We start from the raw sequence: 23,773 nt of genomic DNA, 5'->3' as shown, positions 1-23,773 counted from the left end.
AAATCTATGGCATGCATGCAACACCTTAGTTCTTGTATGTATCTCTCTCTGCACCCCCTTGGACCGTCATGTCGACCCTGATAAGCAATTTCTCGTGAATTTTTTAACGCAAGGCAACATGCTGGTTCCCTTTCCATTCGGTGAAAGGGGCACATAGCTTCTTCTTGCCCAAACACCTTCCCTTTGCATCTAGTGTGTGTGTGTGTGTGTGTGTGTGTGTGTGAGAGAGAGAGAGAGAGAGAGAGAGAGAGAGAGAACGAACTCACGTATGTTAGGGGTGAGAGACATGGCTGCTCGACTGTGATCGTCTTGTGTGTGTGTGTGTGTGTGTGTAAGAGAGAGAGAGAGAGAGAGAGAGAGAGAGAGAGAGAGAGATGTATTACGAAGGTGTGTCTTCTGGGACTGCGCCATGCGTGTAGGCAGAGAGACATTAGCCCAATGAAAATAAATGAGGCCTACTGAATGAAGAATTTGGGAAGATATTGTCTTCCAAATGGGTATCACTTACTGCCTATTGCCGACATTGCAAGGGAATAGCGAACGGAATAGCCTCATCCAAACATACAGGTAGCGACAACCCAGAAAGGGAGGGTAAAATGAGGAGATAGAGGGGGGTGCCACTTCATGAGGAGAGAGACGGTGACGAGAGAGACGCTGATACTTCTAATCAAATTTGCAATACAAACAGCATATGTGGCATGGGGTCACAAGATGCTTATACATAAATTCAGCATTCACCATACCTTGTATGACTAAGGACCTTGGAATGGGACCTATCTTATACAGATTTTTGTCCTCATTTAATAATTTGACAATTTAAATCTGTTGAAGGCAAGCCACAAGGAACTACGGACGCGCTCATTAACACATTCTTTTGGGTTTGGTGTGCCTAGACTCTACCTCTAGTATCAGAGTTTTTTCTAATCCTGTTAAAACAAGCTCTTCAATATACAAAATTAATTTTGTGGCTGCCCAAGGCAGCTGCAAATAATCAAATATGATGTCCTCCCCATAGGCAGATGCCAAAAAGAAGAATTAACACCATTGAACTAAACAACATTATTCTGCATAATCTTCTTAGTTTTTGGATTCCAACAATGGTATTCTGTTCGTAACAAGGGGCAATAAATGAGAACAAATACAAAAACCTTTGCAATTTTCACTCTCAAGATGATGCAGACCACCCTGGACAGGTGAAGGGCTTCAAATTAAGCCCATGAAAAAATGAATTTGAGTTTCTTCCAGAAAAGGAGGCAATTTTTTTTTCACCAAAATTGTTCTGTCAAGTTCTGTTAAACCATTTTTCTTGCTTTGCAAAAATGTTTGCTAGAACCTTGTTTCTACCCTACTTCATAACGAACCAGAATCTTCATCGGAAAACTTGTAGCTTCTATAGACATCAAGAAGCATTTCTCTGCAAGGAACCACAGCTCTTAACTTTATGCAGGCCAAAAATGCTCCAGATAGCTTTCTATGTAGGCTGTAAGCTTCATCCGGAGGGGGCGTTAACCGATGTCTCAACATAATTGCGCCTAGTTCTGTTACCCTTCTTGTCATGTTCGAAGAATGGAAATCAAAGCCGCCAGGTTGAGAGAAAGGTAGTCCCACAGCAAAGGCAGCCTCAGTATGGGCATCGAGCATAACACTTGATTCTTTCCCAGTGAGGAAACCCAGTTTACACGACATCTGTATAACATTCTTTCGATCTCGATTGGAACATGCATGTACCTACAACAGCCACCAGCAATAATGTAAGTTTCTTTGCAATAAGACTTCATTACACTCAATACAAAAGGCCACTCACTCAAGCTCATTTTTACCTTCTTTTGCCTTCCAGACTGACTGACTTAAATATTTACTAAACACCAACCAGGAAAATTGTGGGAACATATGCAAGCCTTTAAAATTTCAGAAGTGAGGATATGCACAGCTATTTAAATAAGTCTGCATGGCATCATCTATAATGTATCAGAGAATATCAGCTTTGCGTGGAGCCTCTATGAGTTACTGTCTTCATCTTGTGTATCCACCTTGCCTCTACCTGTGTATTCTTGTTGGAACAGCTCCCTGTTGTCACCAATTATGTACATAGTGTTCTATGGAATCAATAAAAATCTATGTGCAGGGATTTCGTTCCCCATCTTTTGAAGTTTCTTTGAGGCCTTGAATTGGTCCTTTTGGAAATCTGATGTGGGAGTTATATTCAATTTCTTGCAGCTTGGAGACAATCATGGTTGAAAGGTGCTACCAACGTATGTACAAAAATTGAGGAAACTAATTTTGAGGTTTTGATTACTACGAGTTGAATTGTTGAAGAGGAAGCTCTTTTCCTCGAGTACATTGGATGGCGAGTGCCGTAATTCCATGCCAGGATAAGTGTTTCCTAGCTTCTGATGAATTTCTAGAGGACCGTTAGTATTCTATGTTGTATTCTTGGCGCTACTCTTGGGGAGACATTGCTATAGATGTGCCCAAACTTTTGTCTGCCCAAAGTCTAGAGCACATAATGACTCTTTTCATTGAGCAAATGGCACATGTCAAGGACCCGTTCTACACAGTATATGAGTCACTTTATGTATTCTTGTTTAGTCAACAAATCAGCTGTATCTATGACACATTCCATAAATTTCATTTGTGAATTGCATTGCATTAACTCTTAAAATTCTAAATGTAGTTGTCTAAATAGATGGTCATTCTAGTGCATCAAGAATTCCGAAAGGATGAGATGACTAGATAGATGAGGTTATAAACGTTTAGTGTGAATCATGTGCTTGTAAAACTGCATTTTATGGCCTCCATCCGTGTGTGAGGCCAAGTCCAAAGCAGAGGAGGAAACAAAGTGCAAGGATAGAAGCGAATGCACAGAGAGAGAGTGAAGGCCAAAATGACCTATGAGACCAAAAAGTTACAATTGGTGAATTTGATACCGTGTCTGAGTACGGAAATTACAAAGTTACAAAGTTACAAGGAATTAACACTAAAACACTAAGGAGAAAGGAAATAAGAGGGGGGGGGGGGGGGGGGGGGGTTTGATGAGATCTCTCATCGGTCGCTATCATCGACCTCCTCCATGGTCAGAACTCTGGTTGGGTGTCTTGCGTGTCGAGCTAGAGCCTCTCCATACATCTCCATCCATCTGTGTTGCCAAATCTCATGGTGGTCTACTGAGGGTCCCCATACTTGAACTCCATAGAGCATAGCTGGAGTCACTAGAGTGTCAAAAAGCCAAAGCTTTGTTCGCGGTTCTTGAAACTGAACCTGCGAACACATCCTCTCCAATCCTCCCAAAGCTACATATGCTCTCGTTAGTCTAGTCTCTGATGCTCTCCTTAATAAAAACACCGGTCCACCGAAGACTACCCCAAGATAGGTATATGCATTTGTGTACTCCACAGTCTCCTAGCCATACATAAATGTGGGTGCCGACCTCCTGACCCACTGTAGTGTAGTGTTGAACACCATAACCTTGGTTTTCCCCAGATTGATAGACAATCCACTGTCACGAGCAAATGTACGTTGAGCATCCAAATGACGCTTGCATCCCCTCTGGGGAGTCAGAAATCAGCACAATATCATCAGCATATAGTAACAGCGGAATCCATGTCCCTGCTAGCTGAGCCCCCCTGTCCCCCTGACGCTCTACATAGTCTGAAAACTCATCCACATACATCCCAAAAAGAGTCGGGGATAGGGGGCATCCCTACTTTACTCCAATAGTGGAGTGGACCATGTCAGACATTCCCTCAGTGGTGCGTACCCGCCCCATCACTGTCCTGTATAGAGCCAGAATACCCCTTATCAGCTCTGTAGGCACACCCATGTCCTGTAGTCTATGTATAAATCTGGCTCTCGGCACTGTGTCAAAAGCTTTGCGGAAGTCCACAAAGCTACAATAGAACCTCTTGCCATGGTGTCTACCCTCCTCAATAATAGCTCTGAGTGTCAGAATCTGGTCAAGAGTGGAGACACCTCTCCTGAAACCTGCTTGCCCTGGTGCTCTTATGCCCTCTCGCTCTGCCCATCTACTCAGCTCCTGCTCAAGAACAGATGCATACAACCTAGCTAATGTGTGACCAACCATGATGGTGCGATAATTCGCAGGAATATTGGGATCTCCTGACTTGAAATAGGCACAATCGTAGACATACTCCAAGTCTCTGGGAAGCCTTCATACATGGCTCGATTAAACATCATAGCCAGGAGCTCTGCAAGCATATCTCTGGCATGGATGAAGTGCTCTGCTACCAGACCATCATGATCATGTGCTCTCCTTGTCTTCATCCTGCCAATGGCTTTCCTTGCCCTCCCGACAGTAAAGAAAGAACATGTCTCCGGGCATGTGTCTAGTGGGTCCGGCGGAGGTGGTTGCCCTGATGCTGTGTAGAGAGATGTGGCATATTCCCCCCATGTCTCAGTCGAGGTGACCGCTGGCGGTGGTCAATGCTCGTGGAATAGCCTCCATGCTTCGCCCGAGTCCTGACTTATAAATAGCTGATATAGATCCCGCTCTAGCTAAGATAGATAGGCCCTTTTCTTTTGTCGCACTAGGCGGCGAAAGATAATCCGGGACTGTCTATGTGTGGTAATACCCATGAGCACTTCCCTCTGTAATTTGATCCTCGTCTCTCTGCACTCCTCATCATACCAACTGTTCTGGGACATGTTCACAGATCGTCTCCATGTGGGCTGGCTGTGGGGGTATGCCTCTGATGCTGCATCATGGAGCATCAGTGAGTTCATCTAGTGGCCGTCCCGGCTCCTAGGTGCATAGCTGCATGTATATCTCATCCATATACACACAATCCGTCCCCCTTATGAAGGTATACCGAGTGTGTGTGGGGACCTCTCCTAATGGAGCTGTGCTGAGTTGAAAGGTCAGGGTGAAAGACACGATAGCATGATCAACTGCTACTCCAACTGGCCTAGTGTCCACCATGAAATCCTGAAAGAATGTTATGAGACCTGGCTGGGCCATAACATAATCCACTGTGCTGGCACCATGTCGGTGTGGAAAGCAAGTAAAACCTCCAGCTGTCGAAAATCTTTGTAGGCCATTCACAATGGCCAATCTGTGTGCGGTTCCCATATCTATCAAGTATCTACCATATTCGGTGTATTCCTCATCTTGTGATAGTCTGGATAGACCCATCTCTGTGACGTCCAGCTCCCTAAGCATCTCTTCATAAGTATCATAAACTATTGTCTGGTGGTGGGCAATCCTAGCATTGAAATCCCCTAGTATGATAATATCACCATCCTTGAAAAACTCCTATCCAAAATAGCAAAGGGGGATTGTCCTATAGGTGATGCATATACTAACGTACTAGAAGGAAAGTAACAAATAGCAATGTAGAGGTATCTACCCGTCTCTGCCCTGAGTCTCACCAACATGTACCTAGCCTGTTCATCCTTGCGTGCTACATATATCAGCGGCTGCAGTTCCTCCTTGAATAGAACTGCCACTCCCCCTGAGCCCCGTCCTCGATGCTCCGATCTGGTCTCTTGTCTGCTGGCCGTCTCCCATCTATACCCCCCATCTATACCCACTCACCTGTGGCATGGATTGTCCAGGTGCTTGATGCGTCTCAGAGTAGAAAATGATGTCTCTCCCCATAAAGCTATCCTCAAAGGCCCCTACATCAAGACGGACTGACCCATTACAATTCCAGGTTGCCATCTTTAGTGTGGTCCCATAGGTCTCACACCGTCAGGCGGGGGGCGTCGCTCCAATATCACCACCTTTCCTTCCCTGTAAAAAGCAATCTTCCCCTTTTCCCTTGCTGCTCTTATTTCCGGCATTACTTCTTGCATATGAGCAATCTGCGAGAGGGTGAGGACATCTCCAAGAAAGATGCAAGTCTTCTTTAGAGTCGGTCTCTTCTTCAAGAAGTCTTTCTTCGCTTCCATGGATGGGAAACGGAGAATGAGTGCCCTTTCCTTCGAGGTTTCTCCGTTGCTCCCACTTTTCTTAGTGCCCACTCTCCAAGCCCTCGTATGCGTCCACTCGTTGACCCCCACCAGAGTCATGAGTTCTTTCACCTCTTTATCTACATTATCTTGGTCTATGAGGCCACATATCCTTACGTGTAAGGCCCGTACACGTCTCTTTTGCTCCTCTTCTAGTGTCGAATTGATAATGGTTGGTGTGGGGGTGGGGGTTGTTTCCTTGCCTTTTCCTTTTTTGACAATCTCGATCCATTTTTCGGCCTTTTCTGCTTTTTGTTGGGTCTTTGTGATGACATCTACCCACAAGGTAGTCATTTCTTTTTGTTGCTCCCCACCTTCATTGATGGCCCGTACTTGTTTCTTAATCGTGATAAGCTCTTGAATGACAGTGGATTGAAGTTCTCCCTCTTCGAGGACATTCTGCGATCGCACCTCTGCAAGCTCTTTCTTGAGTAGTGCGATTTTCTCAGCTTGGGCCTTCACGCAATCTTCGAGTGTATGTATAGTGCTTTCCTGTGTTGTCACGCGTGCGTCGAGTCCGTTAATAGTACCTAACAGATGGCGGTTGATCTTGCTGATGGACTCGCTCCACCGGGTCATCCTTGCTATTTGGCTTTCTCATGATTGAGAGGCCTCAGTTCTTTGCATTTTTGGATGGCAGCCTTCACCGGGTCATCCTTGCTATTTGGCTTTCTCATGATTGAGAGGCCGCCACATGAGAGGAAGAGGGGTACTGGAGTGAAGAAGAGGTTTTTTTTCCCCCCCCTTCTCTCTCTACGTGATTTTCCCCCCCTCTATCTCTCTCTATGCCCTTTTTTTCTCTCTACGCGATTTTCTCCCCCTCTTTCTCTCTCTACCCCCCTTTTTTCTCTCTTTCTCTCTCTACGCAATCCCCCCCCCCTTTTTCTCTCTCTACGTGCTAGGTTAGGAGGGAGCGAGAGCGTAGGGGCAACGGGTGCGGGTGCGGGTGCAGGTGCAGAGCAAGGGAGCAGGGCAGCGAGAGAGAGAGAGAGAGAGAGAGAGAGAGAGAGAGAGAGAGAGCGCAGGGGCAGCGGGTGAGAGGCAGCGAGCACAGAGAGAGAGAGAGAGAGAGAGAGAGAGAGAGAGAGAGAGAGAGAGAGAGAGAGAGAGAGAGAGAGAGAGCAGGGGCAGGCGCAGAGCGGGGCAGCGAGTGAGAGAGAGAGAGAGAGAGAGAGAGAGAGAGAGAGAGAGAGGGAGCGCAAGGGCAGCTGGTGTGGGTGCAGAGCAGGACAGCGAGCGAGCAAGAGAGTGGAAGCGCATGGACAACGGGTGCGGGTGCAGAGCGGGGCAGCGAGCGAGAGAGAGCGGGAGCGCAGGGGCAACGCGTGCGGGTCCAGAGCAGGGGCAGGGAGGAGAAGAGAGAGAGAGAGAGAGAGAGAGAGAGAGAGAGAGAGAGAGAGATGAAATGAAATGAAATATTAAAAGTCTTCAAAAGGCCAAAATGACCTATATGACCAAACTGTAAGGTGCAGCGGAAATGAATGTTGAAACTTTGCTCAAGATGAGTGCTCCGAACTATGCTCAAGGATTCCTTTTACTTACGAAGGGAGAGCCTTCCGTTCCTTTAGTCAGAGAGTGCAATGGACACAAATAAAGTGGTGAGCGCTGTGAATGAAGGTGTATGAGACTAAGAGATAGAGAGAGAAGAATACAACACCATAATGCTGTCAAGTCCCTCCTCCGAAGGCCCCACTCTCATGATTGCACAAATCTCTATAATGCTTGGACTTGCCGACGATGTCGACGACGATGAGGACGACGACGAGACGGGCTGAAATCTGAAAATGCTAAGGGCTGAAATCTGCAAATCTTTATCTGCTGAATTCTGACTCTATGTCAGCGACGATGTCGATGACGACGATGCAACAACGACGCGCTGAAAACGCACATGCTGAAATCTGCGTTTTCCTGGCTGAATCTGCAAACTACGGGGGATCTGACCGTGCGGCGAGGAACTGCTGCGGGAAGGTGAGATCTACGAAGTTCGGGACTTCTACTGCGATGTCTGACTGCTGAAAACTGAAAACGCTGGTGCTCCTTGTGGTTTCGTCGCAGTGAATTTGCAAAACACCGGGGCTGATCTGCAAACCAAAAACGCTAGGCTGAAAACTGTCTGCTGTGGGAAATCTGCTAACGCTAGGGCTGATCTGCTCTGGTGCTGTGGAATCTGCTAACGCTAGGGCCGATCTACTGTCACTTGTTGCCGAGGCTGATCTGCAATGCAAATGCCAGGGATAGTCTGTGAGAAAAATGCAACGCCTTTGCTGTGATGCAAAAACTCTAGGGCATCTTGGGGGGTCCTGCTGAGAAGGTGCTTGTTGAACGCGAAGTTCTTGCTACCTCTTCTGCCAGAAAGTGCTAGCGCTAGGTTTCTTTATGTACTTGCTTTCTAAAATTGCCCTACATAGTTCCCAAGAAAATTCACTTAAGAATAATAAGTGAAAAATATCAAAAATAGGAAAAATAGGTCTATGCACTGTAAAAATGCTCCTCATGGGTTCTGATGGAAGACTGATGATCATGCTGTGTGCAACCAAAGGATATGCATCTAATCTAAGTGTCTGGACATGCACGGTCTGCGAACAGACTCACAAAAGTGCCAAGTCGCTTCCTCATCTAACTGAACTCAACCCATGTCATGAAGTAGATTGTCCACGTACACATAGGGTTAGATGTGCACATGACATCCCCTCCTTTTCAAAGTGAGGTACTGGTACCAAACTGTATAGCATCAAGGGAGATCGCCAACAGCGTCTGGATGAATCTTGGGAAAGATTGTTCGCCGGCCCACTCTGATGTGTGGGTCGTGCGATACTTGAACTTCATAAAGATCTGCAACACTTGCTTCTTTGGGCCGCGCCGAAAGCGACACAAAATCATCTGTGGCTCCTTCAATGCTTCAACTTCGTCTATAGTCATGCGTCTACCTTCTTCAAGAATCTCCGAGGATGAAAATTCCTGAAACCACTTCCAACACAAAAACATGAACATACCCATTCCACGTAAAGTGACTGGAAAAATTCTAGTCTTTCTAAAAAACTGTGCATGCACTGCAGATGAACAAAGTGACGGAGTGCCAAACCGTTCATCAAACATACGCAAACAATGGGGTCGAATCTTGACTTTCTAATCTAAATCAATCAATTGTGGCAAAACACAATGGAAATGCCCATGCTTGATGCTCAATCCTTCTTGTGCTCTTTCTGAGACTGTGTCATGTCAAGAAAGAGACATAGAATGTGAATTCCTTGGGTGCAAACATTTGATCTTTTTATGAGTAATCCGCATACATCCGTGCTCATTCATGAGTGAATCATGTTCAACGTGCAATATGGCATGCCTGTGAATAGGGAAAGCATCACGAATGAAACACTCGAACAATGCGTACTGACTAATCATGCGCATACACAATACTTCCTGAGGGGGTTCTCTGGACCTAGGCTCAAGAGCCAAGATTGGTTCTTCGTGAGGGATCGAATCTGCAATGAGGTTAGCTTCACTAGGAAAAGTATCAACTAAACTATCATCCTTGTGAACAATCACATCATCTTTCTGCAAATCATCATGCTTGTGAGAAATCACATCTTGATCATGCAAATCATCATGCTTATCATTATCGTGCAAATCATGTGTGTCATGCTTTGAAAAAGAAGAGACTGAGAGAGTCTCCATTTCCGGATTCTTTGTCATCTTCACCTGCACATTAGAAATGAAGAATGAACAACTTGATCTCCACGAATGACAAGGGGAGAGTCACTTTTGGCATTGAAAGTGAACGTATTTTCCGCCCAATCAATGAGAGGGTTATGCTCACGAAACCATCGAATGCCCAAAAGCATATCACATCCTGAAAGAGGAGAAACTACAAATTTTCTGCGGAAGAACACTAGTTGAACAATAAACAAAACATCAAGGCACTCTTGCGTGATGAGAGAGTCCATATTGGGAGAGAAGCCTGACACCTCTAAAGGAGATGTCTTGCGAACCTCCAAGCGGGCTCTTTCGACAAAAGAGTCACTAATCAAATCATGCATACTGCCTGGGTCAAACAATATGACAAAACGCTGACCCTTCACATGACCATAACACTTAATGAGAGACTCAGGATCATGAGAGACTTGGGTCACACTCGTGTTCTCATTTATTGCATTGACAGAGTAAGTGAGTTCTGTGGGTTCTTTACTTTCATTAGATTCAAGCTTAGGACATGTTCTTTTTATGTGACCCTTGATGTGACAATGAAAACAACGACCTTCCTTAAAATAAATGCTTTGTTCTTCTGACGTGATATATCCTCCTAAAATTCCTTGTTCTGCCCTTTCATTTGGAGTGAGCTTAGGTTGAGCAATTGTGTTAGCTTTACCCTTAGGTTCATTTGGAGTATTCTTTTCTGAGAGACTATTGAAAGATTGGTCAGAAGAGTTACCGTTTTTACCAATCTTACCGTTCTTACCTAGGGTTCTGAGAAGTCTGAGAGGTACTTATGGAAGTCTTGTTTTCCTTAGGCTTTCCCTTGTTGTGCTTCATCTCTTGTGCGAGAGCAATCGCTACCGCCTTGTTGAGATCGATTGGGTCGAGGACTTCGACATCAAACCTAATATAGTCGTCCAACCCGAAAATGAAAGCCTCCTTGCGCTCATCATCTGAGTTGTGTAATTGGGTGTCGAGCTGCAAAACACGATTAGAGAAAAACATAACTGGCATACCATTTTGCTTGAGACTGCACCAATCGTCTTTCAACCGTCCTAGGTACTGTGGGGCATAAACCGCGTCTTGAGCTTGTCTTGGAAGTCGGCCCAATTGAAGGAAAGAGGTGTGCCTTCCTCAGCTTCCTCTAGATGCGCGGCCAACTATGCCTCTTGCCATGCGTGGTACCAATTAATGGCATCACCGCCAAGGTACATAGCTGCCGTCAAAACCTTGCTATTTCCTGGCTTCTTAGTTGTCGCAAAATAAGCATTAAATTGATGCAACCAAGAATGTATAATATTAGCATACATCTTACCGTCATACTTACTGAACGTGATCTTCTCTCTGACTGGGTTGTCGGAATCCGAATCTCGGCTTGCGCCACTTGATGAACTACCAACATCTTTGGCTGGCTTTGACTTCGAGGTGAGAACATGTTGGACCAACTCTTGCATGCATAGTTCTCTCTGTGCCTCACGCTCTGCTTGTCTTTCTTTGGCCGCCAAGCGCACTTGCTCACGCTCACGCTCCATGGCTTCCTGTCGTTCAAGGTGTATGAGACTGAGAGATAGAGAGAGAAGAATACGACACCATAATGCTGTCAAAACCCTCCTCCAAAGGCCCCACTCTCTATGGCGAGAGCGATCTCCTATTCATTGCACTCTACAACGCTTGGACTAGCCGTCGACGACGACAAGACGGGCTGAAATCTGAAAATGCTAAGGGCTGAAATCTGCAAATCTTTATCTGCTGAATTCTGACGATGATAAGGGCTTGGACTAACCGACGATGTCGAGGACGATGAGGACGACGACGAGACGGGCTGAAATCGGAAAATGCTAAGGGCTGAAATCTGCAAATCTTTATCTGCTGAATTCTAACTCTATGTTGGCGACCATGTCGATGACGACGATGCAACGACGACACGCTGAAAACGCAGATGCTGAAATCTGTGTTTTCTGGGCTGAATCTGCAAACTACGCGGGACCTGACCGTGCGGCGAGGATCTGCTCCGGGAAGGTGAGATTTGCGAAGTTAGAGACTTCTACTACGATGTCTGACTACTGAAAACTGAAAACGCTGGTGCTCTTTGGTGTTCCGTCGCGGTGAATCTGCAAAACGCCGGGGCTGATCTGCAAACCAAAAACGCTAGGCTGAAAATTGTCTGTTGTGGGAGATCTGCTAACGCTAGGGCTGATCTGTTGTGGTGCTGTGGAATCTGCTAACGCTAGGGCTGATCTGCTGTCTCTTGTTGTTGCCGAGGCAGATCTGCAATGCAAACGCCAGGGATGGTTCTATGAGAAAAACGCTAGGCCTCTGCTGTGATGCAAAAACGCTAGGGCATCTTGGGGGGGATCCTGCTGAGAAGGTGCCTATTGAACGCGAAGTTCCTGCTACCTCTTCTGCCAAAAAAGTGCTAGCGCTAGGTTTCTTTATGTACTTGCTTTCTAAAATTGCCCTACCTAGTTCCCAAGAAAATTCACTTAAGAATAATAAGTGAAAAATGTCAAAAATAGGGAAAATAGGTCTATGCACTGTAAAAATGCTCCTGATGGGCTCTGATGGAAAACTAATGATCATGCTGTGTTCAACCAGAGGATATGCATCTAATCTAAGTGTCTGGACATGCACGGTCTACGAACAGACTCACAAAAGTGCCAGATCACTTCCTAACCTAACTGAACTGAACCCATGTCATGAAGTAGCTTGTCCACGTACACATAGGGTTAGATGTGCACGTGACACAAACTGATACAATTCTTGTGGATCTAATCCAATGTCTGGGTACAAAAATAAAATGAAGTAAAGTGAAAGACTAAAACCAAAAGACGAAAAACGTCAGACTGAAAATCATCATCCATGCTCGAGGATGCCCAACATCAGGCGTTGTCCGAGAAAGTATTGCATCGGTCGCTGATGAGCTTCGTCAATGTCTTCCTTTGTAAATAGTTGTATTGGGCGTCTCCCATGTGGGCCTAGAATAGTCTTGATTCTCTGGTGGAGTCTCCGTCGATGTGGTCGTCGCCTCGGTAGACGTAGGCGTCTCTCTCTCCCGAGCTCAATAGCTCTGTCCGCTAATATCCCGCTGGTAGAAGTGGGCTCTGAAGTCTGCTATGAAGCATGCTCATCCGGTTGTTTAGTCCCTGCTCTAAAGAAGTCAGTGATATCCCTCTGTGAATGACTCCCACTATCTGGCCTCCTCAAGAGACTTTCCCTCTATCTACGCAGCTCAAAAACAACCCGAGGCATATCAGATCCTCATACCTCATAACTCTAGCCAACGGTCCAAAGCCCTCTCTGAATACACAGTGAAAGCGGCCTTGTATCTCTTAGTATACCGGACAACTACAAATGTGATGTAACTCTGTCTCTGGCTCTATATGGCATAACTGGCATATCCTGGCTTCTGTCGGTACTCTCCTAAATCTGCCAGTCTCAATCTCTAGCTGATGCAATGATGTGCGCATCTGACAAATAGCACATCGAATCCCATAGGATAAATGAGTTCATATAGGCCGGTCTGATCACATATCCATCCTCTGTTAGTTGGAGGAGATGCTCTCAATAGAAAGCCATCTTCGTGCCCAACTCTTGTACCGGATGTATCAATGTGCTTCTGGTATCTAATTGAATCAAATCCTGGCATATAAGTCTAGTGGTCTCTGTTCGTGTGAGAGAAAGGGAGGGTGCATCCAAGGATTACTCGAATGGAGGTCGTTTCTGTATTTCTTTTTGTATTAAACTTTAAGCAAAGTACAACTCCCGCAGGTCCTCAACTCTCAGGCTCTACGTCCAGATCTCTGCAGAGTAAGGCCCTTGGGTTATTCTTACGAGGGGATGCCAAAAGCAGAGCCCCAAAAGCAATTACACAAAAAGCTTCAAACTCAAAAGCAAAAGGCCCAATAGCAAACCAGTGCTGTTCACGAAAATCCGTGCAACTGAGTCACGTTAGCGCTGTCAGCACAATTTTACGAACATCCGTACGTTTTGCCACGTCAGCAGCCAGTGCAGTTTGCGGCGTCCGTATAGCTGGGCAGTTCGCTGATTTTAATCCCTTTATGTCCCTAGGCCCCGCCTCGGCTAATGGCCATAAGATGGAACAAGTTCCAACTTATAAGGTCCTGGGACATGCCACGTCATCAGTTTGTGACAGCTGCACGCTATCTCCTACACTATTTGGCATGTATGTGGATGAGGTTGCTGATTACATTGAAAGGGACATGGATCCCACTATTGTTACATGCTGATGATATTGTGCGGATTTCTGACTCCCCGGAGGGAATGCAACGTCATTTAGATGCTTTGTAAACATTTGCCCACAATAGTAGATTGTTTGTTAACCTGGGAAAAACTGTCTATCACCACACCACAGTGGGTCAGGAGGTCAGCACCTACTTTTACATATGGCTAGGAGACGGTGGAGTATACAGATGGATACACCTATCTTGGGGTAGTCTTCAATGAACCGACATTTTCATTGAGGAGAGCAGCAAAGACTAGATTGACGAGAGCTTATGCAGCCTTGGAAGGTTTGGAGAAGATGTGTTCGCAGGTTCAGTTTCAAGAACTTTAAACAAAGCTGTGGCTTTTTGACACTCTAGTGGCTTAAGCTATGCTCTATGGGGTTGAGATTGGGGGCCCTCAGTGGATCACCGGGGCAGATCTGGTAGCACTAATGGATGGAGATGTATGGAGAGGCCTTTAGTCTCTATGATCTCTCGGATGATTCGGGCTAAGGCCTCAGTGCCACATGAGATTATTCGGGCTGAGCTAGCTACCCCTCTTCTCCTAGTTGAGGCCCTTACTAAATCAGTTTCCTTCATGCATAATTTATGGGACCTTCCCAGAGAGAGAGATGCTCGGCTAGCACTTGAGCATCCCGACATACATACCCCTTATGCAAGATCTTATGCAAGGTGATCTTTAGAGCAAAATGTCCGCCACATGCGCCTTCATGATTCTCTTCCAGCACTCTATAAAGCTCCCTCCCACCAAGGTACACGTCTCAACACGAGATCAGCCCCTTTCATGTACAAGACATCACCAATCAATTTGTACTTGGATGCTCTACACACAAAACCATACTCCTTAGACTCGTGAATGTCCTTCGGAATGATTCCTATTAGCAAAAACTCCTCTTCTTGAGCCAAACTCTCCCGGCCATGATAAAGAGGTAAATTGGTCCTCAACACAAATAGCTCCCTAGTCATGCTTTGAGCTGCTTCATGTGCCTCTCCATTTAGAGCACGTTCAATGTGTCTGATGCTCCATGCTTCAAACTTTTTTAACAGGCCTTTAATTCTGAAACACATTTCCTTCAATGAGGTGTTCTTGCTCTTCCACACACCCAACACTTGCGTCACAACTAACAAGGCAACACCATTTATGCTCAACCTTCTAATCCCATGCTTCAAACAAATGGGTAATCTGGCTCTAGCGTATTTGATATGTATATAGATGAGGTTTCTTATTACATCGATAGAGAGGGTGATAGAGGTGCCCTGCTGGCAGGGACAAGGATTCCATTGTTGTTATATGCTGATGATATTGTGTTGATCTCTGATTCGCCGTAGGGTATGCAGCGACATTTAGATGCATTACATAGCTTTGCGGAGGATAGTGGATTGTTTGTAAACCTTCGTAAAACCAAGGTTATGGTGTTTAACACCACACCGTAGTAGATTAGGCGATCAGCACCTACATTCAATTATGGTTAGGAGAATGTGGAGTACATAGATGCATACACTTATCTTGAGGTAGTATTCATTGGGCCAAGGTTTTCTTTAAAAAGAGCAGCAGAGACTAGACTGACCAGAGCATATGCGGTCTTCGGAGGATTGGAGAGGATGTGTTCGCAAGTTCAGTTCCAGGAACCCCGAACAAAGCTCTGGCTCTCTGATACCTTGGTAACTTCAGCTATGCTCTATAGGGTTTAGGTTTGGGCACCCTATGTGGGTCAAGATGGGGGTATGGAGAGGCCCTTGGTATCTATAATATCTTGGCTGATTAGAGCCAAGGCCTCCGTGCCACACGAGATCATTAGAGCGGAGTTGGCAGTCCCTCCTATGGAGATAGAGGCACTTACCAAATCAATCTCTTTTATGCACAAACTATGGGATATTCCCCAGGAGAGATATGCAAAATTGGCGCTTTACAGGGGGAGACATCATGCTGGTATGCACAACTGTCATCATGGTTCCAAATGCATGGCTTCAACATGGACATCTTACCTCCCTCCCAGTACTCCTTGTTGCACCATCGCTATCTTTTACACGGGTGGAGATTACTAGACTCATTCCTGAGTGAGTTGGACACCAGAAGGACATGGATAGCCGACACAAGAGTTGTACACGAAGATGACTTTCTATAGAGAGCATCGTTTCCAACTCACAAAGAATGGGTTTGTGATTCCGAGGAGAGCCAGCTGCCCCCCCACTAGTGGTTGAGGCGCTCACCAGATCAGTCTCCTTTATACACCGCATGTGGGACCTTCCTAGAGATAGATATGCCCGCCTAGCACTTGAGTCCTCTCGACAGTTAGCTATGCAGGGAGATACAACATGCTGGTACGGGGAGATGACATTATGGTTTCAGGCACATGGGTTCAACATGGACAGATTGGCCCCCTTCTCACTGGATGCACCCTCTCTAACTCTTACACAGTCCAAGATCATCAGGCTCATCCGCTAGGACCTCACTCAACTAAACACTAGGAGGACTTCGATACAGTCGGCGCAGGAGTTGGGCACGAAGATAGCTTTCTACAGAGAGCATCTTCTCCAGCTTACGGAGCACGGCTTTGTGACGAGACCAAGATACATGGACACCCACTTGTCTCATGGGATACGATGTGCTATCGGCCAAATACGCACATCTTCACACCAGCTTTGGGTCGAGACCGGGAGATACAACGGAGTGTTAGCAGAGGCCAAGACATGAACCCTATGCCACATGGAGCCTGAGACAGTGCTGCACTACACATGCCACTGCCCAATCTACTATGAGATACGAGGTCACTTCCACTGCCTATTCAAAGAGGGCTTTGGACCACCTCTAGAGTCATGGGGTACGAGGACCAGATCTGCCTCGGATTGTTTTTTCTCGAGCTGCGCAGACACAGAGAGAGCCTCATGAGAGGAGAGGCTAGCTAGTCCCAGGGACTAATCACAGACTTCTTTGGAGCACACACTGGACAGCTGGAGGAGCTGCTACCACAACAGAGCCCACATTCTCTTCACACCAAAGGCACACTAATCGACCGAGCGATCGAGCTAGTGAGATCCAAACGCCCACGACTGCAGAGGACTACACACCATCGACAAAGGCTGCGCCAAAGGATTCGGATCACTTTGGCCCGACATGCACGACGCTGGGTCCAAATACTGACCATGGATGAGATTGATGAGATCCGCTAGCAATCGATGATGGATCTCCTGTGATTTAGCCCTTTCTCAGGATACACCCACATTGTGTTTTCTTGACAGGATTCTGTAGTAGTACCCTCTCTCTTTTTTTCAGCAGCCTTTTTATTTTTGTTACTCAGACCTTGTATCAGATTCACCACATTGTAACTTTCTGGTCTCATAGGTCACTTTGGCATCACGAGCTATCGCCATCAACCCTCCGTTGAGAGAGAGAGAGAGAGAGATTGAGATTTATTAACATCTTCTCGAGGTAGGAATCGACCTATGAGACAGATCATACATATGAGTGTGTCCTCTATCCAGTAAAATGAAAAAAATGTACAAAATAAAATGCTACCAAAATAGGCTTCACTATAAGGTGATGTTGTGCATACATGTGTGTGGAGGGAGACCTTTGCCAGGTGGAGGTGTGTGTCTGAGTGTGGAAGGGGAAGGGATGTTGGGGGCAGAGAGAGAGAGAGAGAGAGAGAGAGAGAGAGAGAGAGAGAGAGAGCAAACCATTTTTAAGTAATTATCTACAAAATGTTTTGGATATTCTCGAGCGGCTCCAAAATCAATAAGATTGATAATGTCGGTTGATTCGTCATATAAAAAATTACTCCAGTTTGGATCGGTCTGCAAAGCAACAACAAGAAATAAAATAATGGAGCACTAGGTCTGCAAAGCAACAACAACAAATAAAATAATGGAGCACTATGTTCATGCTCAAAGCATCCAGAATATATATGTTAATGTATGCATGCTATTATTATCTCAAAGATCCAAGATAGCCTAATCTATCAAAGTGTCTAGTTGTGTTAAGGAAAGCTTGTGTGTGTGTGAATGTGTGCTTAAGGAGTATTGGTTGAAATTTGGTTTGCGCAGCAGGTGAGCAAGCTGACCTGGCTAGGCTGCATTCTTACTATTCCACAAACTGAAGCTTGTGCTTGCACTTGTCTTTTCTCTTTTCTTTCTTTTTTTGAAAGGAGGAGCTATCGTTTGTGTTCGTATAGACCTCTCGAGATGCTCATGTGAGCCGATCACCAAGAGGTAGAACAGCCTATAAGAAATTACATTATTGTGTATGAGCTACATATACATTAAGGGGGCAATTGTAAAGAGTGCAGGATGAAACGAGCAAGGGGGTGTATATGCCAAGTGATGTGGAGAGACTTTATGTTGAGGGGACAATCCCCTTTCTCAAAGAAATATTACACTATTTATTGGCCATAGTAGAGGGAGACCTAAAAGAAACAAGTGTACAAATGAGAGTGAGAATGGTCATAAGCCAAGCCATATGAGCAGAAATATACCTAGATACGTACTAGGGAACGCTGCAACATCATTAAAAGCTAGCCAAAGATCGGTTTAGAATGAAGGGTGGCAAGGACCCTCCCAACCTTTCATAGGAAATGGCCTTCCTTATCAAGGTAGGATATGTACAATATATTGTTCAAACCATACAACTTTTTGTACAGTACGTTTTTCAAGACGTATTGAACGTTAGGATGGATGCAAAGCATCAAGAAGTGGTTTACCTATTATAATTTGGGAGTGCTAGAAAAGCCAAGGACATTGCATGGCCAATGTGAAACGGTTGCGGCCGAACAAGTTTCTCACATCGGGAGTCTAGGTCGGTCGGGCCAATTAGCACTAAATTCTGATGAGTATGGAAGCCTGTGTGCACCAAGTGAAATCTGGGCCACTCGGAAAGTCACAACTTTTTAAGTAAGTGGAAATTAGCGAATAAACTCAAAGGGGCAAACTGAACACTTGGCAGAAGGAGAACCACTTGCACGACACCTAAGCAAGAGGGGGCGACCATTTTGAACTGGGTGCTGATTTTTTCGGTTGGAGTCGTGGACTCCAGTTTTTGGCATTTGTAACGGTGTACTATTGATTTGCTAGTTTTTATTTGAAGTCTTGGTGAATGCATAAGTAAATGTATGAAGTTCCCTTTGTTTTAGGCTTTGTAAAAAAAAGGACGAATTTTTACATACCTAAAAACTCGATCCATTATGTACTACGTACCTTACGTACAGAATATGTACCGAACACTACGTACCTAACTACCTTGGTATTTCGAGCTATGGCTGGACCTTCCAAAGGTTTTATGCCAAGGAACGTGTTCGAGACAATGCAAACAGGCATAGGTAACCCTATGTACGGGAACATGGGTGTCCAACCAGGTTTTCGGGGTGCCTATGGTCAGTTTCAAGTGCCTAGAACACAATTTGATATGGCTGGTTTTCCACAGCCATATGCCCAAAATGCACATATCACAGGTAAAACACGTGCTGGAATGAACAACCATGAAGCACCACTTTTGCGGGCACCTGTTTACGATAATGTGGCTCCTTTGAGTCAGCCTAAAGATTACAAGGAAGGTGGGCAAGGAGTGAAGTTTGAAACTTTTAGGGGAATTGAGGATCAACTGAAGGCTTTGACCTTCATACAACAATTCGATGCAGCTTATGCCGGAGGAAACTTCACAGAATCTTCGAAGATACGCAAGGCTACTACTTTCTTGAAAGGGAATGCGCTTCAATGGTGGACCGTATTGTTGAACCAGGGTCAAGCCCCAACAACATGGGTCCAATTCAAACAAGTTTTTGCACCTGCATCGCTTACAAACACTTCTGAAGTGGATGTGATGATATAATGGCACGAGTTGAATGCTAAACAGTGTGCGAACCTGGAAGAGTACAATAAATAGTTTTGGGCCGCACTGTTGTCAGTAACCTCCTATAGGTTTGTGCCATTGTCAGAACAGATTCAGAAATACTATTGCGGATTGCCCAAGAAAATCAGGGACTATTGCACAAAGACTATTGTCATGGATATGGCGCAGTTGATTGAGAATGCGAGAGTGGCCAGCAATCTATCCAAGGGAGATTCCGATGGATATAATAGCCACAAGAAAGGATCCCTCTATAAGCAATTTTCAGCCAAGGGCAATGCTACAACAAAGCCTTCTGTGCCTCCCACAAAGAAGCCCTCCACTGTGTAAGCAATTTTCAGCCAAGGGCAATGCTACAACAAAGCCTTCTGTGCCTCCCACAAAGAAGCCCTCCACTGAAGAAGCTGACACATCCAAGAAGCAATCTAAATCTTCTTCGGGACGAGGACAAGGACAAAAAAGGCATTTTTCTGGTAAAACTTTCGAAGAAAGGAAAGCTCTTAGAGAGGCCAAGAAATGGTACATTTGTGAACAGGAAGGACATTTTGCAAATAAATGCTCAAAGAAGAAGTCACATGATAAGGATGACAAGTCAGACCATAAAGGGAAGAAGCCAAAGCCGAGTGCAGGACTTGTCCCAGATTTGGTTGGTGACCAACCAAACATAGATGCCACAGAACTGTGCAGAGCTTGGGGCAAATTTAGAGACCTGACAGTGCTAGTTTTCTTTGATCCAGGAGCCCGTGCAAATTTCATATCACCAGAATTGGCATCAAAGTTGGGCATTCGTGCAGAGAAGATGGGTATGACAGGTGAAGCAGGTTTGGCATGCTGAGGTCATTCGGAGCCTGTTACTCCCATTTTGGGAAGCTTCCTCTGCACATTCATAGCTATGTGGATGTGGAAGAATTTCATATTATGCCACTTGATGGCTGTGATGTGTTATTGGGTATCCCACGGTGTTACAGGTTGCATGCTATGGTGGATACTTACAACAAAAAATTTACCCTTATCCATCGTTGGATGCCAAATGGATGGAAGAGACTGAATTGGTTGATTCACCTCAGCTATTGCAATTGTATCTTGAAGCCTTTCAAATGGAACCCACAATGACTTGATGTAGCCTTTTGGAGCCAGGTGAGAGCATGGTTCATGATGCTCAATGGAGTAGTTAAGCAATTGTATCTACTCTTTCCATACATAATTTGGCTAGGGAAGTTTCTGCTTGAGAGTACACTAGAAGACTTCTATGCTTGATATATGTGTAGTAGCCAGAATGGTGGAATTGTTTAATCGTCCAACACTACATTTTCGAAAGCATGTATATCTTGGATTCCCATCATAGAATAATCAAGAGATATCCATATGTATTATTGGCATGCAAGCGAGGCCGCTTGCAGTATTTCAAGGGTGGGGTGTGTCAACGGGAGGTGTATTTTTCCTGTTGCCTTCTTTAAATATGTACTACATATTTTTCTTTCTTTTATTTTGACTTGTTTTCCCCGGAACCCTTGAAAAGGTGCAAGTGGACATTGCATGGCCAGTGTGAAACTGCTGCAGCCGAACAGGTTTCTCACATCGGGAGTCTAGGTCGGTCAGTCTCGGACTGGTCGGGCCAGTTAGAGCTGAATTCTGATGAGTATGGAAGCCTGTGTGCACCAAATGAAATTGGGCCACTCAGAAAGTCACTTACAACTTTATAGATTTCTGTAAAATGCACTGACATGCTGATGTGGCAAGCATTACAAATGATGACGTGGTAGTATCGTAAGGATTTTCCGCATTTTGTGGTGCTTGTGCCACATGGAAGGCTGTACGAATTTCCGCAAATCACGCTGGTTGCTTTTGGAGTCTTGAGCGCTAGCTTTTGGGAGCAGATGCTCTTGGGTTTAGTGGTTTTGAGAGAACTGCTTTTGGGGCTCTGCTTTTAAGCAACAATTGTATTGATCATAAGGAGCCCTTGGGGCCTCACTCTATAGAGCATCTAGACGCAGAGTATGAGAGCAGAGGACCTCGGGAGTTGTACTTTGCTGTGAGCAATAATAAAGAAATACCAAAAGGGGCGCCAATGTTTGGGGCCAATGCTTCTCAGCACGGAACTTTGCCGTGCCGTGTCGACTGTGTGTGTGTGTGGTAAAGTTCAGAAGTTTTTGTTCGTGTGTTGCGATTGATTTCTTGCTTGGAGTGTCTAGACTCCAAGCCGATAACATAATCTTTTGATGTGGGTGGAAAATCCGATCCATCATTCTTTTGAACGTAACAGGAGCCTTTGTAAGACCAAATGGAATCACTAGGAACCATAGTCACACGAAATGGCGTTTCGGAGGGGGGAAAGGGGAACGGAGTTTCCCCACCGTTTTGGACTGGTCGAAACGGCGTTCCGGGATGTCAGTTGTTTTAAAGGTTCTTGAGCATGATTTTTTAAAAAAAGATTCTTGAGCATGATCACTCACATTATGGACTACTATTTTGATTATGGACCCTATCTTATGTTTGCAGTGATTTCAGTGATATTTATTAGACATATTAGGACTCTCACCTTTGATCGTGTTTTATGACATTGATGTTTTGGATCCTTGATACTATGAGTCATGGCTCTTGACATTTTGACATGTCACATGTTACAAACTTACATGTATCATGTGTGATTGTATCCTGGTTTGACTCGTCACACCATGAAGTACTAGGTTCTAGTTTGAAAATAGTCTATGAAGTGGTAAGTTGTAAACTTGTAACTAGTAGGTTTACTGTTTTTGTGTTTGAGAATTAAGTTTAAAACCTTTGAATTAGGTCTTTTCATTTTCAATTTTGAATATACCTATGGCCCCTCCTAGGCTACTTGTTTTATGAAATACATTGTTTACAAATTGAAAAAAATCTCAACTGTATTTGCCTCGAGCGAAACTCCGAAGCCCCAGTTTTTCTGTTTTCGTTTCTCCCGTTTCCGTTTCGGGTGGTGACTATGCTAGGAACTCATATAGACGAAATGTTGTTCTAAATGTAGTCTTGTGCACATCCTCTTGCTTCATAGGAATGTGATGGTATAACCGGCCTGTACACAGTAGAGGGCGGTACTATTTCAATTACATGTTAACTTTACACAAAAGAGAACACGATTATGTGAAGCAACTAGAATGTCACTGCGCACACGAGACCGACACCGTGTAGGCCCCAAAGACTAGCGGACCTTTCGGTATTTCTTTATTCAATTGAAAGTAGACGATCCGAACACTTAGTCCAAACTCTCACAAAGCTGTCCAAACCTGGCGGGGGCTGAAAACGCAGGTTTTTGACCTGATTTCGGCAGCACAACAGTGCAAAAACCCTTGTAGGTCAAAAAAACCTATCTAGGACGGATTCCCTCGCAATTTAGGAGCTTTCCGGTGAGCTGTCACAGAAATTCAGCGTGCTGTAATTCTCTGTTTTTCTGCTGTCGGGTGCCCAAAACCCTGTACACGCATCCCAAGCTCTCACGAAGCTCCCTTGGCATTCCCTTGCAGTTTAGGTGTGAAACCCTAAACCTGCAGCATAGCAGGCTGTAATTCTCTGTTTCGGATCATATTAGCAGAGCGAACACGCCTACGCTGTCCCATGGGCTCCTACACACAATGGGATAGTTCCCCTATGAATTGAACATGTTTTCAGGCGAGAAAACTCTCCAAACTCGCAATCTTCCGCGATGAAACTGTGCGTCCTCGTGGGGGATTAGCAGTTAGCTAATCCGGTTCCTGTTCAGAAGGCTCTTGGCTTGGCAAACGCGCATAAACCCTCAGAACTGTACATATTCATCCGAGTAGCCCAACTAGTGGGGCATTACCATATGTGCCAAAGGGGGGGGAGAGATGCACGAGAGCAAATCATCGCGCTACATGAGACAGAGGAGAAGGCAAGCTTTTCATTAAAGCTGTCAACCTGCACCCACTGCTCACACACACACACACACACACACTGTAGGTCACTGCATGAACAAAAATCAGCCCCTTGTTCAAAATGTGCGTCCCCTCTTGCTGAGGTGTCGTGCAAGTGGTTCTCC

The 23,773-nt window shown here is 45.2% G+C and overlaps 1 protein-coding gene across 1 annotated transcript in view; it reads right to left on the bottom strand.

Moving 5' to 3' along the window:
• Nucleotides 1-274: 274 nt before the first annotated feature.
• The window catches only part of ABC1 (ABC transporter 1), an 87,658-nt gene continuing 64,159 nt past the window's right edge, over nucleotides 275-23,773 (bottom strand). The window contains exons 7-8 of the mRNA XM_086503842.1: nucleotides 17,580-17,696; nucleotides 275-1,728 (exon numbers count right to left, since the gene is read on the bottom strand). Of these exons, the coding sequence (XP_086359968.1) occupies nucleotides 1,351-1,728; nucleotides 17,580-17,696 (495 nt within the window). The 3' untranslated portion in view covers nucleotides 275-1,350. The remainder of the gene's footprint in view (nucleotides 1,729-17,579; nucleotides 17,697-23,773) is intronic.

This window comes from Adiantum capillus-veneris, chromosome 28 (assembly GCF_014529385.1).
Source record: "Adiantum capillus-veneris isolate H3 chromosome 28, ASM1452938v2, whole genome shotgun sequence".
Lineage (NCBI taxonomy): Eukaryota > Viridiplantae > Streptophyta > Polypodiopsida > Polypodiales > Pteridaceae > Adiantum > Adiantum capillus-veneris.
This window is presented reverse-complemented; position numbering and strand designations above follow the sequence as displayed.